Genomic DNA, 16,857 nt, shown 5'->3' with positions numbered 1-16,857 from the left:
GGGACACATTACAGCTCCACAGTATCACAATGCGTGGGTGGCACAGGAATCCCAAAAGTAACATCTAGCCCCGGTGGTGTGACGTTATCACCCTCCCCTGGTGTGGAAGAGATCGGGGCTTTGATCCCGACCGTGACGCATGTATATTTTGAGTTTGCATGTTCTACCCCTGGTCACGTGGATTTTTCTCCGGGTTCTCTGGTTTGTCCCTCCACATTTAGAAACATGTGTTTAGAGTATTTGGCTGCTATACATTTCCACATCAGCCATTTTTTTTAGCTATCATTTGTAGCCAGGCCGCTTGTGAAAAATAACTGATAGGGCAGTGGGCTTTACCTGTTAAATAAAAGTTTTAGTTTAGCTAATGTAGTTAACCACGCTATGGGGGGGGGGGGGGGCGGTGGGAACACATGGTACGTACTTCAACAGCTCCAGGACAATGCAGTGGTGTCCTCTGAAGTCAAAATGGTTCAGGACTTTGATGACGTTGTACTCCTCATCACTGCCCTCGCCCTGAAGTTCCAGAGCCATCTGGAGCTCCTTTCTCTGAAATTTATCATCCTTGGAGCTGTGCAGAGAAAATCCACAAATGAATCATGACTTAGACTTGCTAAAGGAATGACCAGAAACAAATTCTATTCCGAATTAAATAAATAAATATACGTTCCCCAAGTGTAATGGCATTGTGAGTTCCGGTACCGCGCTCATGGAAGGTTCCAGAAAGGATCGGGAAGAGGATCAAATAAGCAAGGGATAGAAGGGGGTTTGGGGTGTTGCCTGAACGTAGTGATTCCCTAATGTGTGAATTGAGCCGACTCCGAGCATGGCCCCAGCCACACTCAGGATTCCCAGAAGCTGAGCCAAGCCACGGCTGAGCCACTCATGTATCTTTAACAGCAGCTGAGCGGCTCAAGCCTGAGCCAAACCACGGCTGAGCGAGAGCTGAGCCTGAGTTTTAGAGACTGAGCCACAGCTGAGTCGTGACTAAATGTGGCTCTCACAGAGCAAGGCATTATAACGTGGGATATCATGGGACCTCCTTTGCCAGTACCAAAATATCAGAATAGATTTTCCCTTTTTTTCTGGCAACAAAACAGGTGTTAAGATGTTAAAACACCAAACTGAAACCTTTTACAAGGAATCATGTCTGCATTAACCATAATACTTGTGGTCAGAATGCAAACAAAAAACATACTCTGATAATATATGCATTGTCTTTGAAACTGATTGGTCCACACCAGAGACAGTTTTCTTTTGAGCCTCGTCTCAAAAACGATGTTAGACCAGAGTACGCCAAAAGGTGTACAGCACAAAGACAAGCGTTATCAGAGTAATGAGAGCTCAGGGTGAACGGCTACATCATGGACCTTCTTTGGGAGTATATTTTGGTACTGGCAAAGGAGGTCCCATGAAGTAGCTGCTATAACGCAGAACGCACCCGTTATAACATGTAACACGCCCGTTATGACATGGGACAACCCCATTACAGCGTGGAACACGCCTTTTATAGCGTGGAACGTGCCCATGATAATGTGGAAGGCTCCCGTTATAACACGGACCGCACCCATTATAATCCGGAATGCTTCTGTTCTAATGCAGGAAGGCGCCCATTATAACGTGGAATGTGCCCGCTATAAAATTGCAAGGCTGAGCGGTATGACACAGTAGGTGGAATGCGGAATGATCACGTGACGTGACAGCATGCCCTCCGTTATTGATCTCTTTACATCACTGTGTGCGTGTATTATATCTTGCAAAACTTTATCGTTACATTATATATGGGGATATTATGTTTGCTTAATGTGCTTTCCCTTAATGCGGCACTTTTCAGGAATGCATCTACCGGGTTAAATGAAGACTTAATGTAATGTAAGAGTGAACTGATCCAGAACAGGGGGAGAACATACAAACTCCACACAGGAGGACACCCGAGTCAGGAGTCGAACCGGGGACCCTCTACGTGAGGCACGAGTTGTCACCACCTCATCACACGGCCGCCCACAGCACTGGACATAACAACAACGTCGTCCTTGTGACGACACCACTCTGAATTCTTACCTCAATGGTGATCTCAAGATCTTCACTGCCACCAGGGTGTTCATCTTTTGGTCAAGGCACCGGATCACCTGGCTTTGAGCTCCATCCCCAATCTTCTTCAGCACCTCATAGCGGTAGTGGAGGTGCTCATGGTGGACCTGCACAAAATGACACAAATTTAGACTGACTATATTTTGAAAATCACAACATGTGAGCATTATTTTACGAAATAATTGCTTTTATTAAGCGTTTGGTTTTCTTAAATCTGTAATTGTGGAATGCTCTGATGTCTGCTGGCCGAGTCACCCTAAAAAAAGCTCTTTAGCTCAATGGGCTTAACTTGGGAAATACACTTCTGATTGTGAAGTGTGTGGGAGAGTGCACGTGTGCTTTCTCTGGTTGGTTGGTGCTTAAATTGCAATGACAAGAAGCCACGAACCCCGCGACTGCTGCGCCCTGTGACCGCCCCCACGGCGGGGGCTTTGTGGCGAGTCTCACCGGAATGTAATGATGTTCGTGGTCGTCGTATCCATCGTTGTTGTGTCCCCGGGATCTGTTGCGGAGCGCAAAGTACCATACTTCTTGTATGGCGACAAGCTCCAACTTCTCCCGGTGGGTCATTTGTGGGCCAAAGAGAGCCAGGATTGCTGCAGGCAAGAGAATAACAACAGCTGTCGGTGATCTTTCATTTAAGCAGCACAGCCTCAAAAAGTCTCAAGATTCCTTTTCAGGAGGTTCCTGCAGATGCTTTACAGAGAATGGGGGCGACGCTGCTGTCATTACGTCTGCTGTGTGATCCCAATTTGAGGAATTTGCAGGGGATTTGGATGTTTTGGCCAATACCAGTTATGTCCGTATGTTAAACCGTGCTTCGGCAGCCCTGCTAATCAGAAGTGAGGGGGAAAGGCAACAAACTAACAAGTTCGCAAAAATTATTGATTTAAAAGTGCATCGCTCCAGTGGCTGCCTAATGTCGGAAGAGCATTCCAGATGACTGCAGAAGCACATCTGAAAGCGTGCCATGCAGTGACCATCTTTGTTCGATGTCCAGCTATATGCAGCTCTGAGGACATCTTAGGTTGCTTGGGTTTGAAAACGGGGTTAACGAATTAGATAAATATAACACAGATATGCCAAGAAGGATTTTATGAAATAAGAATAGCTTTTACCCTTTCTGGCACAAAAACAGGTGTTAATATGTTCAAACACCAAATAGATACCTTTTGCAAGGCATCAAGTCTGCATTTACCACACGTACTTGTGGAAAAATATGCAAACAAACATGCTCCGATAATATATGGGCATTGTCTTTGAAACTGACTGGCCCGCACCAGAGACAGCCTTCTTTATGACCTTGTCTCGTCGGTGTTAGACCAGAGAACGGCAAAATTCGAACGGTACATCACCCATGCAACATGGCCACCATGAAGTCCCCCATGCATCATGGTCACTGTGACGTCCCCCTTGAAACATGACCGTCGTGATGTCCCACCATTCAGCGTGGCCATCTTGACGTCACTCATTTCTATTCTTACCTTGTGGCGATTTGCTGCGGATGGAGCCGGTGCGCGCTGAGGACAGCGCACTCCACGTGGTGCAAGACTCGCCGTTACTCCGAGCCTCTCCAGCTCGGCTGATCTACACACACAAAGACAAACGTCCACCACATGGGCTTGATTAAGATGTTGGAGCAAGTGCAGTGGGCGAGCACTGAGCCAGCATCTCTGACATCCTGGGCTCCACATTCAGGAGGGTCCTGCCGAGATGTTGCCAGTTCTCAGCGTTGGGATATTTGGCCAATATCAGTTGCCATGCTTGGATTTACAATGAAAGACGTGTGGATTTCGAGGTCACACGCAGGTCAATGGCATCGTTCAAACTGTTAAGAGGAGTGAGTGGGACTCGGGCCGGACGAGCCATGGCTAGGAGGGACAACAATGGCTCACGATCAAGAATAATAACGGAGCGACAACCAAGGAACAGAACACATCAGAGAGGAGAGCCGCTAGAGAGATGGTGCGACGAAATCGGCGCTTGGCAGATTATTCCATCACAGGATGTGAGGGGTAGTAGGGTCTCAGGGAGAGAGGCGTTCATCCATCAGTGGATAGATAACAGCGCTGTAGATGCTCACGCGTAGACGGGCACGTACACCAAAAGGATCTCGGAGAGACACTCTGATAGACGCGCACACACTTAGGCGGGCAAGGAGAAGCACACCCAGGTATACAGGTGACAGGTAGGCACACGCAGAGGGGAGAACACACGTCCACCCATACTTCACCACACGAGTCGAGGAGCCACATGTACCTCCATGGTAGCAACTTGCAGACGAGGGTGCTCAGAGCTCACGGTGTCTCTCGCGCGGTCCGGGTCTCTGCGTGGAGAGCGGCAGACAGAGGCAAGGGACACGCAGAGTTGAAGGGGCATGACACACCCACGTCTAAACCCACGTCACGTCACAATGCGGACTCTCATCAACACGGACTCACATCCTCACCAGTCACACAATACGAAAAATACAAAAAACAACAACTGCCATTCGCCACTAAGTAGCGGTGATGTGACCACGGCGCCTGTGCCAGGCCAGGTGCACTTTGAGACCACGTGAAGTGCCGAAGGCTCACTGACAGGCGGTCACAGGTCAGACCCAGGTGCCATGAGTTGTCTGACTGAGATGACTGTGCCAACTTGCTGCATTTTAGATGCCCGGCTCAAAGGTTGTTGTCGTGAGCGTTGCTCCTCTGTTCGGACACCACTACTAACACTACTCCTAACACCACCAACACCACCACTACGAACACCACCACTACGAACACCACTACTACGAACACCACTACTACGAACACCACTACTAACACCACAATTAACACCACGAACAAAGACAAAGATCCCCCGTATAGCCTTAACAGACTGTTGGGGCAAGTGCTGTCCGCGAGCACCTATGAAGGCCGGCACGGCACACGAGAGGGTGGGTAGCCAACACCACGCCCGGCCGCCTTTGTCTCCCCAGTGGCAATGTTTGCACCTCCCACCAGGTACTCATTTAAGGCTGAGTCGATCTAGGGTGAGGCCCAGGACCAGTTCAGATAATCGTCACCAATGTTGGCTGTGAGCGGGAATCAAACCCAGGTCGCCAGGTTCTTAGAGCAGCGCGCTAACCGCTACACTACCCCACTAACACCATAACTAACACCACTACTAACACCACCACCAATAATACCACCAACACTAACACCACCACTAAGACCACCACGAACACCACTACCAGCACCAATAATACCACCATCACTAACACCACCACGACTAACACCAGCAACAAAAATTCCACCATCACTAACACCAACAACAACAATCGCCATTCGCCACTAAGTGGCGGTGATGTCACCACGACGCTTGTGCCAGGCCATGTGCACCTTGAGGCCAAGTGAAGTGTCGAACGCCCGCCCGCTGGCAGGAGGTCACGGGGCAGACCCAGGTGCCACAGGTCGACTGACTGAGATGACTGGCTGATGCACCACCTGTGCCCCTTACTGTGCCAACTTGCTGTGCTTTAGCCATCCGGCGCTCTGCTCGTTGTTGGGAGCGTCGTTCCTGCGCTCTCCGTTGTTGTTGGAGGGCGACTGCCTCCAACTGCCCAGTAGCGTCCTTCACGAGCCTCTTCCACAGAGGCCGATCTTGACACAGCTGGTACCAGTTATCGGCAAGTCCACTCAGCTCCACATCCTGCTGTACCACATCATTCCATCTCTTCTCTAGCCCGTGCTGCGTCCGTTCAGCCCCCTCGATCCGGCCAAATAAAATCTGCTTGGGCATGCGGTGATTGGGCATGCAGGCTGCATGGCCCAGCCAACGCAGCCTTGACTGCCGGAGGAGCTCACTGATGGGGCTTTGTCCAGATCTTTCGAGGATTTGTGAGCTCCTCACACAATCCAGCCTTGTTAAACCCAGGATTGATCGGAGGCAGGCCAGCCTCAACGTTTCTAACCGGCAAAGATGTTCCATTAGGGGGGTCCACGTTTCACAAGCGTAGAGAAGGGAGGGAATGACTGTGGCTGAGAAGACCCGAAGCTTCGTGTGGAGCGACAGACCAGGTAGCTTCCACACAGCGTTACCCAACTGCTGAAAAGATAATGCCGCTCGACTGATTCGGAGTGAGACCTCTGCTGTTAAACCGGAGACGGTCATGAGCACACTGCCCAGGTATGGGAAACTTTCCACTCTCTCCACAACTGCCCCATCACCGATTGGGAGTTGTGGGGGTGGAGTGCTCGATGGTACAAAATACCCAGGCAGGTGCTTCGTTTTGGTGGGGCTGATGGTAAGGCCCCACCTCTTAGTGGCACACTCCAGTTTTAGCAGCAGCGCCTCCAACTCCTCCTCTGAGTGAGCCGCAATTATCACGTCATCGGCATACATAACGTGGTTGACCAATAGGAAGCCATCCCTTGACGGCATCCGGGCATTGATCAGCCTCCCACTGTATCTGTACCAGATGGAAATTCCTCCGGTACAGCTACTGAAGGCCTCACAAACTACGTGGTCGAAATAGATGTTAAATAATGTTGGAGCCAGAGGACATCCCTGTCGCACCCCAAGGTGAACAGGGAATGGCTCCGACTCCCGGCAATGTAGTTTTACCCGGGTCCGCTCACCATAATGAAGGTCCTTAAAGATCGTGAGCAGCGGGTCAGGGACTCCGAAAGCACGAAGAAGCCAGAGAGCAGGCCTACTTATGGTGTCATAGGCCTTTACCAGGTCAATAAAGCAGAGATGTAGGTCTTGTTGGAATTCCCTACACCTCTGCTTTAGCAAACGGACAGAAAATATGGCATCTGTGCAGGACCACCCTTTCCTGAAACCACATTGGGGCTCCGCAAGCCTCTCCTCAGCATGCCTGGTAAGGCAGTGTTGAATAATCCTTGCCAGGACCTTTCCCGGCACACTGAGGAGTGAGATGCCCCTGTAGTTGTTACAGTCTGTGCGGTCTCCCTTCTTAAAGATGGGGACCACCATGGCATCTGATCACCTCACTTACACCACCATCACTAATACCACCAACACCACCATCACTAACACCAGTAACACCACCACTATCACCACTACTAACAACCACAATCACTAACACCACCCGCAGACTCACAACGGACACGCACAGACTCGCAACGGACACCCACAGACTCACAACGGACACCCGCAGACTCACAACAGACACCCGCAGACTCAGAACGGACACCCACAGACTCGCAACGGACACCAACAGACTCACAATGAACACCCACAGACTCACAACGGACACCCGCAGACTCACAATGAACACCCACAGATTCACAACGGACACCCGCAGACTCACAATGGACACCCACAGACTCACAACAGACACCCACAGACTCGCAACGGACACCAACAGACTCACTAGGAACACCCACAGACTCACAACGGACACCCGCAGACTCACAATGGACATCCACAGACTCACAACGGACACCCGCAGACTCACAACGGACACCCACAGACTCACAATGGACACCCACAGACTCACAACAGACACCCGCAGACTCACAACAGACACCCGCAGACTCAGAACGGACACCCACAGACTCACAACAGACACCCGCAGACTCGCAACGGACACCCACAGACTCGCAACAGACACCCACAGACTCACAACAGACACCCGCAGACTCAGAACAGACACCCACAGACACACAACGGACACAAGCAGACTCACAACGGACGCCGGAAGACTCACAACGGACACCCACAGACTCGCAACAGACACCCGCAGACTCAGAACGGACACCCACAGACTCACAACGGACACAAGCAGACTCACAACGGACGCCGGTAGACTCACAACATACGCCCACAGACTCACAAAGAGACCCATTAACGTGGAAAGGGACCAATCTATTTGGAAAGGGACCAAGGGAAGGCGCCCAACCGCCATCTTGCATAGGGAAGGCACCTAACCGCCATCTTACGTGGGGAAGGCGTCCAATCGCCATCCCACCCTACCTGCCCATTATAAATCCACCCCACCTGTCCATTATGAACCCACTCTACGTGCCCATTATAAACCCACTCTACCTGCCCATTATAAACCCACCCTACCTGTCCATTATAAACCCACTCTACCTGCGCATTATTAACCCACTCTACCTGCCCATTATAAACCCACCCTACCTGTCCATTATAAACCCACCCTACCTGTCCATTATAAACCCATCCTACCTGACCATTAAATACCCACCCTACCTGCCCATTATAAACCCACCCTACCTGCCAATTATAAACCCACCCTACCTGCCCATTGTAAACCCACCCTACCTGTTCATTATAAACCCACCCTACCTGCCCATTATAAACCCACCCTACCTATCCATTATGAACCCACCCTACCTGCCCATTATAAACCCACCCTACCTGCCCATTATAAACCCACCCTACCTGTCCATTATAACCCACCCTACCTGTCCATTATAAACCCACCCTACCTGCCCATTATAAACCCCAGTGACACGGCCAAGATGAACCCACCCTACCTGCCCATTATAAACCCACCCTACCTGTCCATTATAAACCCACCCTACCTGCCCATTATAAACCCACCCTACCTGTCCATTATAAACCCCAGTGACACGGCCAAGATGAACCCACCCTACCTGCCCATTATAAACCCCAGTGACACGGCCAAGATGAACCCAGACCCCACACGTCACTGACAATCGACGGCACCAGACCCCACAAAATCAACGTCCGCAAGGTCATCTCACGTCCCGGTGACTTTATGCACAATAACAACCCTCTTAGAAGAACACAACATTCTTACAATAATTATAATAGTTACAATAATAACATTCAAAACTACGATATTATGTACAGAGCTATATATGATTAAATTATAACATTTTTTCTTAAACAAACTTCACGTGGCAGGGCCTAGACAGGCTTCTCGCCCAGTGCCTGCACCAGGCCTCCCTTCCCCCTCCCCATGTCCTGGAAACCGTGTGGCGAGGTCACTCCCTCCCTCATCCTCCTCCTTTGAGGACTGCCACCGGATGAAAACCAGCATGGGCTGGAGTCCCGGGGTAAGCGGGCCCTGGGTAGGCTACTGGGCTGAGTGTGTGGTGAGTGAGTGGTGGGCTGAGTGTGTGGTGAGTGCAGTCAGAGTGGCTGTGTCCAGTCCATGTCTGGGTTTCCACTCTTTCGTCTTCTGCCACAGCTGTTTCCCCACGGGAGTGTGTGGGGTGAGTGTGTGTGTGTGGTGAGTGTGTGTGGTGAGTGTGTGTGTGTGTGGTGAGTGTGTGTGTGGGGTGAGTGTGTGTGTGGGGTGAGTGTGTGTGGGGTGAGTGTGTGTGTGTGTGGGGTGAGTGTGTGTGTGTGTGGGGTGAGTGTGTGTGTGTGGGCTGGGTGTGTGTGGCTGGGTGTGTGTGGTGAGTGTGGTGTTACGGGGTGAGTGGGTGGTGCGTGCGGTGGTGGTGCTGCTCGTGGTGGTGGATGGCACCGACTCCACCACCACCACCACGCCGCTACTCTGCCGTGGGCCGTCCACCACACAGCAGCAGGCGGCCGAAGAGCGACCGGAGTGAGCGGAGCGCCCTGCCCAGTTGGGCCAAGCCCCCTCGCTTCCTCTTCTTCTTCTCCTCCTCCTCCTTCTTCTGCTGTTGCCGCATCTCCACCTCCTCCATCTTCTCCATCTTCTCCTTGTTCTCTTCTGTCTCCTCCTCCAACTCCTTCGTCTCGACCTCTTGCACCACGGCCACCACCACCACCACCTCCTTCTCCTCCTCCTTCTCCTCATCCGTCTCCTCCTCCACCTCCTCCACCTCCTTCTCCTCCATCTTCTCGTCCTTCTCCTCCTTCTCCTCCTCCGTCTTCTCCTCCTCCTCCTCCATCTTGTCCTCGTTCACTTCCATCTTCACCACCTTCGTCTCGACCTCTTGCACCACCACGACCACCACCTTCTCCACCTCCTCCTCTGTCTCCTCATCACCCCCCTCCTCCTCACATTTGTTCTCCTGCTCCTCATTCTCATCCTTTTCCTCATCCCCCGTTTCCTCCTCTATCTCCTCATCCATCTCATCCTCATCCAACTCCTCCTCCTCCATCGCCTCCTCCGCCTCCTCGTCCTCCTCCATCTCATCCTCCGTCTCCTCCTCCTCGTCCTCATCCTCCTCCTCATCCTCCTCATCCTCATCCTCCTCATCCTCATCTTCCTCATCCTCCTCCTCATCCTCCTCATCCTCATCCTCCTCATCCTCATCTTCCTCATCCTCCTCCTCATCCTCCTCATCCTCATCCTCCTCATCCTCATCCTCCTCCTCGTCCTCGTCCTCCTCCATCTCCTCCTCATCCTCCTCCTTCTCCTCCTCCTGCTCCTCCTCCTCCCCCTCCTCATCGGAGGAGGAGGATGATGATGATGATGATGATGGGAGCCTCTTCTCCGGCTGAGCTCTGTGGAGAGAGAGGCAGCAACACCACAGCACCACCACGTCAGCATCGCGCGACTACGGCCAGAGGTCACAGTCGGTCCCCACCCCCAGGAGTGGACTTGCCCATCACGAGTTTCTACAGACTCATAGACACCCACAGAGATTCACAGAGACCCATACTCATAGAGACCCATACTCATAGAGACCCATGCTCATAGAGACCCATACTCATAAACACCCACAGAGATTCACAGAGACCCATACTCATAGAGACCCACAGAGACTCACAGAGACCCATACTCATAGAGACCCATACTCATAGAGACCCGCAGAGACTCACAGAGACCCATACTCATAGAAACCCACAGAGACTCACAGAGGCCCATACTCATAGAGACCCATACCCATAGAGACCCACAGAGACTCATAGAGACCTATACTCATAGAGATCAGCAGAGACCCATACACACAGAGACCCATACTCATAGAGACCCACAGAGACTCACAGAGACCCATACTCATAGAGACCAGCAGAGACCCATACACACAGAGACCCATACACATAGAGACCCATACTCATAGAGACCCACAGAGACTCACAGAGACCCATACTCATAGAGACCCATACCCATAGAGACCCACAGAGACTCACAGAGACCCATACTCACAGAGACCCACAGAGACTCACAGAGACCCATACTCATAGAGACCCACAGAGACTCACAGAGACCCATACTCATAGAGACCAGCAGAGACCCACAGAGACCCATACTCATAGAGACCCATACTCATAGAGACCCACCGAGACTCACAGAGACCCATACTCATAGAGACCCACCGAGACTCACAGAGACCCATACTCATAGAGACCCACAGAGACTCACAGCGACCCATACTCATAGAGACCAGCAGAGACCCATACTCATAGAGACTCACAGAGACTCACAGAGACTCATACTCATAGAGACCAGCAGAGACCCATACACACAGAGACCCATACTCATAGAGACCCACAGAGACTCACAGAGACCCATACTCATGGAGACCCATACTCATAGAGACCCACAGAGACTCACAGAGACCCATACTCATAGAGACCCACAGAAACTCACAGAGACCCATACTCACAGAGACCCATACTCTTAGAGACCCATACACATACAGAGACACACAGAGACCCATACACACAGAGACCCATACACACAGAGACTCATAGAGACTCATAGAGACCCACAGAGACCCATACACACAGAGAGAGCCTCACCGTGGCTTCACAGCTCTGGGGAGGGCCCGGCTGGTGGTGGGGAGGGCCCGGCTGGTGGTGGGGAGGGCCCGGCTGGTGGTGGGGAGGGCATGGCTGGTGGTGGGGAGGGCCCGGCTGGTGGTGGGGAGGGCCCGGCTGGTGGTGGGGAGGTCGTCGCTGGGGCTGGCGGTGTCGTCGCTCTGGAGCCAGCCGTGAGCCAGCGCCTGCTCCGGTGTCATGCGGAGTTCCGGATCCCAGCTAGGGTGAGGGGGGGCACGGAGGGGGGTGAGGGGGGGCACGGAGGGGGTTAGGGGGGGCACGGAGGGGGGGGGGAAGGACAAGAAGGGGGGTGAGGCGGGGTGAGGATATGACGTTCGCTAGACGTACGTCACGTTCCGATCTGATCGTGTCTGTACGTGTGTGTCTGTACGTGTGTGTGTGTACGTGTGTGTGTGTACGTGTGTGTCTGTACGTGTGTGTGTGTGTACGTGTGTGTGTGTACGTGTGTGTCTGTACGTGTGTGTGTACGTGTGTGTGTGTACGTGTGTGTGTACGTGTGTATCTGTACGTGTGTGTGTACGTGTGTGTAGGTCCGTCCGGCAAAACAACCCCCTACCTCCTCGTGGTGCCGGACGGGCAACTCTGCCGTGGACAGTGCTGTGGGGGGAGGTCCAATTTCGATTGGCTCCTCCCCTCATGGCATCTGTGTCCACCACAGGGTCTAAACGGGAGCTCTGGACGGGTGCGAGGGGCTGGTAACCCCTCCACCTTCAATTAATTACCACTAAACCGCGAATTAAGTATATAGCTAATAAGCTTGTGCCGGAGGCCCCGGGGGGCCAGGCGTCTATGACGTCTCCTGGCCAAACCCCAATTGGCGGAGCCAGGAGATTGAATATCTACCCTTGGGGCTCCTCCAGAAACAACGAAAAACCACTACGGGTGGCAACGTGGAATGTTCGAACGCTCACTGCGGAGGAGAGGCTGCCACTCCTCTGTCGGGAGCTGGACCGGTACCGCCTGGATCTCTGTGGCATTCAGGAGGTCCGGTGGACCGGTTCTGGCTCCTGCCACCATGATGGGTGGACAGTCCTCTACTCGGGGCAGCAGACTGCCAAACAACAGGATGTGGCTCTTCTGTTGAACAAAAGAACGAAGGGGGCGTGGGAGCGTGGCGGTGAGGTGTGGGAAGCTGTAAGCCCCAGGCTACTTTGGGCTCGCCTTCCCATCAACCGGAGGCGAGGAATGGTGGTCGTGGTTACTTATGCCCCCACCGAAGATGAACATCCGTGAAAGGATGCAGGCAAAGCCAATGAGTCAGATGCCTTCTATGACCTCCTGTCACAGGTGCTGGCTAAAGTGGCCCCTCGGGATAGAGTCATCATGTTGGGTGACTTCAATGGCCGAGTTGGTCATGATGCTGGCACCTGGTCTGGAGTGATTGAAGGGCATGGGCCAGATCAGCTCAATAACAACGGTAGGAGGCTGCTAGATTTTTGTGCAGCCCATGGGCTTGTAATTACCAACACGCTGTTCTGGCATCGGCGCATCCACACAACATCATGGATGCATGCCGGGTCCAAGCAAGAACATCTGCTGGACTACATAGTTACGGACCAGCGGATGCGAGCCCATGTCCTTGACACCAGGATCTACCGTGGAGCTGATCTGCCCTCTGACCATTGATTAGTCATATGTAAGATGCGCCTGCCATTCTTCCACTCCGGTGGTGGGTGTACACCCAGGACCCCATGCCAACCTAAAGTGGCCTGGTCTCAGTTATCTGATGAAAGTTGCAAGCGAGAATTTAATCATCGCTTGCGGCTGGGATTGGCATCGTCCCCGACTCCTCCTGATGTCGAGGGGAAATGGGCGAGGTTTAGGACTGTGACTCATGCAGCTGCAATGGCTGCTTTGGGTACGCGGTCCAGACCTCCCCAGAGACCCTGGCTGACAGAGAAGGTGTTCAGGATGGTTGAGAAAAAACGACAGGCCCACTGTCATCGGCTACAGAATCCCACGTCAGAGAATGAGGAGGCTTACCGCAGCCTTCGCTCGGAGGTTCGGAGAGCCGTGAGGCGCTGCAAGGATGGGTGGTGGTCGCGGGTTGCTGAGGAGATGGAGTCTGTCTCCGTGGCCCGTGATCACAAATCTCTATTTAACTCCATCAAAAAAGTAACCTGCAGCGCCACACCTATTACCATCATTAGGGGAAAAAACGGTGATCTAATCTCCAACCCCCAGGAATAGGTTTGCAGATTTGCTGGGCATTTCTGTGAGGTCCTGGGGGAGGGAAAATCCCTCAGCCAGGAAAACATCGTGGCACAAAGTGAGGATGACCCTGCTGAGGCTGCGGTGCCTCAAATATTGGAAGAAGTCACCCCCTGTGAGTGGCTGGCTGAGGTGCCATCTGTTGAGGAAGTACTGAAGGCGATCCGGAGTCTGAGACCAGGAAAGGCAGCGGGCAGAGATGATCTCCCATGCGAAATGCTGAGGGAGGGTGGCGTTTGTGCACAGACTGCCCTATATGACATCATAACAACAGTCTGGACCACTGGACGGGTTCCGCAGGATTGGAAGGATGCCCTGGTAGTCCCCCTTTTTAAGAAGGGGGACCGCACAGACTGTAACAACTACAGGGGCATCTCACTCCTCAGTGTGCCGGGAAAGGTCCTGGCAAGGATTATTCAGCATCGCCTTGCCAGGCACGCTGAGGAGAGGCTTGCGGAGCCCCAATGTGGTTTCAGGAAAGGGCGGTCCTGCACAGATGCCATATTTTCTGTCCGTCTGCTACAGCAGAGGTGTAGGGAATTCCAACAAGACCTACATCTCTGCTTTATTGACCTGGTCAAGGCCTATGATACCATCAGTAGGCCTGGGCTCTGGGTTGTGCTTCGTGCTTTTGGAGTACCTGACGCTCTGCTCACGATCATTAAGGACCTTCATGATGGTGAGCGGGCCCGGGTAAAACTACGTGGCCGGGAGTCAGAGCCATTACCTGTACACCTTGGGGTGCGACAGGGATGTCCTCTGGCTCCCACATTATTTAACATCTATTTTGACCACATAGTTCGTGAAGCCTTCAATAGCTGTACCGGGGGAATCTCTATATGGTACAGATATAATGGGAGGCTGATCGATGCCCGGGTGCGGTCAAGGGATGGCTCCGTATTGCTCAACCACGTTATGTATGCTGATGATTGGGTAATAGCTGCTCATTCAGAGGAGGAGTTGGAGACGCTGCTGCTGAGACTGGAGCGTACCACTAAGAGGTGGGGCCTTACCATCAGCCCCACCCAAACTAAGCACCTGCCTGGGTATTGTACCATCGGACACTCCACCCCCACAACTCCCAATCGGTGATGGGGCAGTTGTGGAGCGAGTGGAGAGTTTCCCATACCTGGGCAGTGTGCTTATGACCGGCTCCAGTTTAACAGCAGAGGTCTCACTCCGAATCTTTTAATTGGTTGCGTAACGCTGTGTGGAAGCTACCTGGTCTCTCGCTCCGCACTAAGCTTCAGGTCTTCTCGGCCACCGTCATTCCCTCCCTTCTCTACGCTTGCGAAACGTGGACCCCCCTAATGGAACATCTTTGCCGGTTAGAAACATTTAGGCTGGCCTGCCTACGATCCATCTTGGGTTTAACCAGACTGGATTGTGTGAGGAGCTCACAAATCCTTGAAAGATCTGGGCAAGGTCCCATCGGTGAGCTCCTCCGGCGGGCAAGGCTGCGATGGCTGGGTCATGTAGCCCGCATGCCCAGCCACCGCATGCTGAAACAGCTTTTGTTCAGCCGGATTGAGGGGGCTAAACGGGCACGGCACGGGCTAGAGAAGAGATGGAGTGACGTGGTACAGGAGGACGTGGAGCTGAGTGGACTTGCTGATGACTGGTACCAGCGGTGTCAAGATCGGCCTCTGTGCAGGAGGCTCGTGAAGGACGCTACTGGGCAGTTGGAGGCAGTCGCCCTCCAACAACAACAGAGGGCGGAGGAGCGACGCTCACAACAACGAGCGGAGCGCCGGGTGGCTAAAGCACAGCAGGTTGGCACAGTAGGGGGCACAGGTGGTGCATCAGCCAGTCATCTCAGTCAGTCGACCTGTGGCACCTGGGTCTGCCCCGTGACCTCCTGCCAGCGGGCGGGCGTTCGACACTTCACGTGGCCTCAAGGTGCACATGGCCTGGCACAAGCGTCGTGGTGACATCACTGCCACTTAGTGGCGTGTGAGTGTGTGTACGTGTGTGTACGTGTTCGATTCCCGCTCACAGCCAACACCAGTGACTGCGATTATCTGAACAACCGGTCCTGGTCCTCCCCTCGGTCGACTCAGCCTCAAAAGAGTACCTGGTGCGGTGTGTAAACATCTCCAACCCTGAGACAAAGGCGGCCGGGCGTGGTGCTGGCCACCCACCCCCTCTGTGTGTGCCACAGCACCGGCCTTCATAGATGCTGCTACTCGCTACTACTAACAGCACTTGCCCCTACAGTCTGCTAGAGGCTACACGGGGGATTTTGTCTGTGTGTAGGTGCTGCTACTCGCTACTACTAACAGCACTTGCCCCTACAGCCTGCTAGAGGCTACATGGGGGATCTTTGTCTTTGTTCTTACTGTAGGCAGTTTCTGATAAAGTTCACGAGCTGAGCTCCACATCCCCACAGCACGAAATGCAGGGGAATGCTTCCCGGGTGACGCTTCGTGGCCGGGCAGAGAGGATGGCCGAATCGGTCTGCAGGAGAGCGAGAGAGACAGAGAGAGACACAGATAGACAGAGATAGAGAGATAGAGAGAGATGGATAGAGAGACAGGGAGAGAGACAGAGAGAGACAGAGAGATAGAGAGAGAGAGGCAGAGAGAGACAGAGACACAGAGAGAGACACATAAAGAGATAAAGAGAGAGACAGGGAGAGAGAGACAGACACACGCACAGTGTCACTAACCACCACGTCAACAACATATCAACTCACCCACCCACACCGACTCCCACCCACCCACTTACTCACCTAACTACCTATCCACTCAACCCACCTACCACCCGACCTATCCACCAACTCACCCACCCACCTACCCACCCACCAACCTATCGACCCACCTATCCATACTTGGGTTGCTTATCAACCCCAACCCAGGTCGTAATTGAGTG

At 53.0% G+C, this 16,857-nt stretch overlaps 2 protein-coding genes across 2 annotated transcripts in view; both read right to left on the bottom strand.

Moving 5' to 3' along the window:
• Positions 1–8,910: 8,910 nt before the first annotated feature.
• Positions 8,911–10,461, bottom strand: LOC142922524 (uncharacterized). Its single transcript, XM_076063324.1, has one exon. The coding sequence runs from the start codon at positions 10,380–10,382 to the stop codon at positions 9,570–9,572; it is 813 nt and encodes a 270-aa protein (XP_075919439.1). The 5' UTR covers positions 10,383–10,461; the 3' UTR covers positions 8,911–9,569.
• A 1,100-nt stretch (positions 10,462–11,561) lies between these two features.
• The window catches only part of LOC142922523 (dual specificity tyrosine-phosphorylation-regulated kinase 2-like), a 110,708-nt gene continuing 105,412 nt past the window's right edge, over positions 11,562–16,857 (bottom strand). The window contains exons 11-12 of the mRNA XM_076063323.1: positions 16,326–16,443; positions 11,562–11,973 (exon numbers count right to left, since the gene is read on the bottom strand). Coding sequence (XP_075919438.1) covers positions 11,733–11,973; positions 16,326–16,443 — 359 coding nt within the window. The 3' untranslated portion in view covers positions 11,562–11,732. The remainder of the gene's footprint in view (positions 11,974–16,325; positions 16,444–16,857) is intronic.

This window comes from Petromyzon marinus, unplaced genomic scaffold (assembly GCF_048934315.1).
Source record: "Petromyzon marinus isolate PM22_M1 ecotype Great Lakes invasive population unplaced genomic scaffold, UKy_Petmar_22M1.pri1.0 PM_Scaffold_1, whole genome shotgun sequence".
Classification (NCBI taxonomy): domain Eukaryota; kingdom Metazoa; phylum Chordata; class Hyperoartia; order Petromyzontiformes; family Petromyzontidae; genus Petromyzon; species Petromyzon marinus.
Note: the sequence above shows the minus strand (reverse complement) of the source record. Positions and strands in the feature narration are given on the sequence as shown.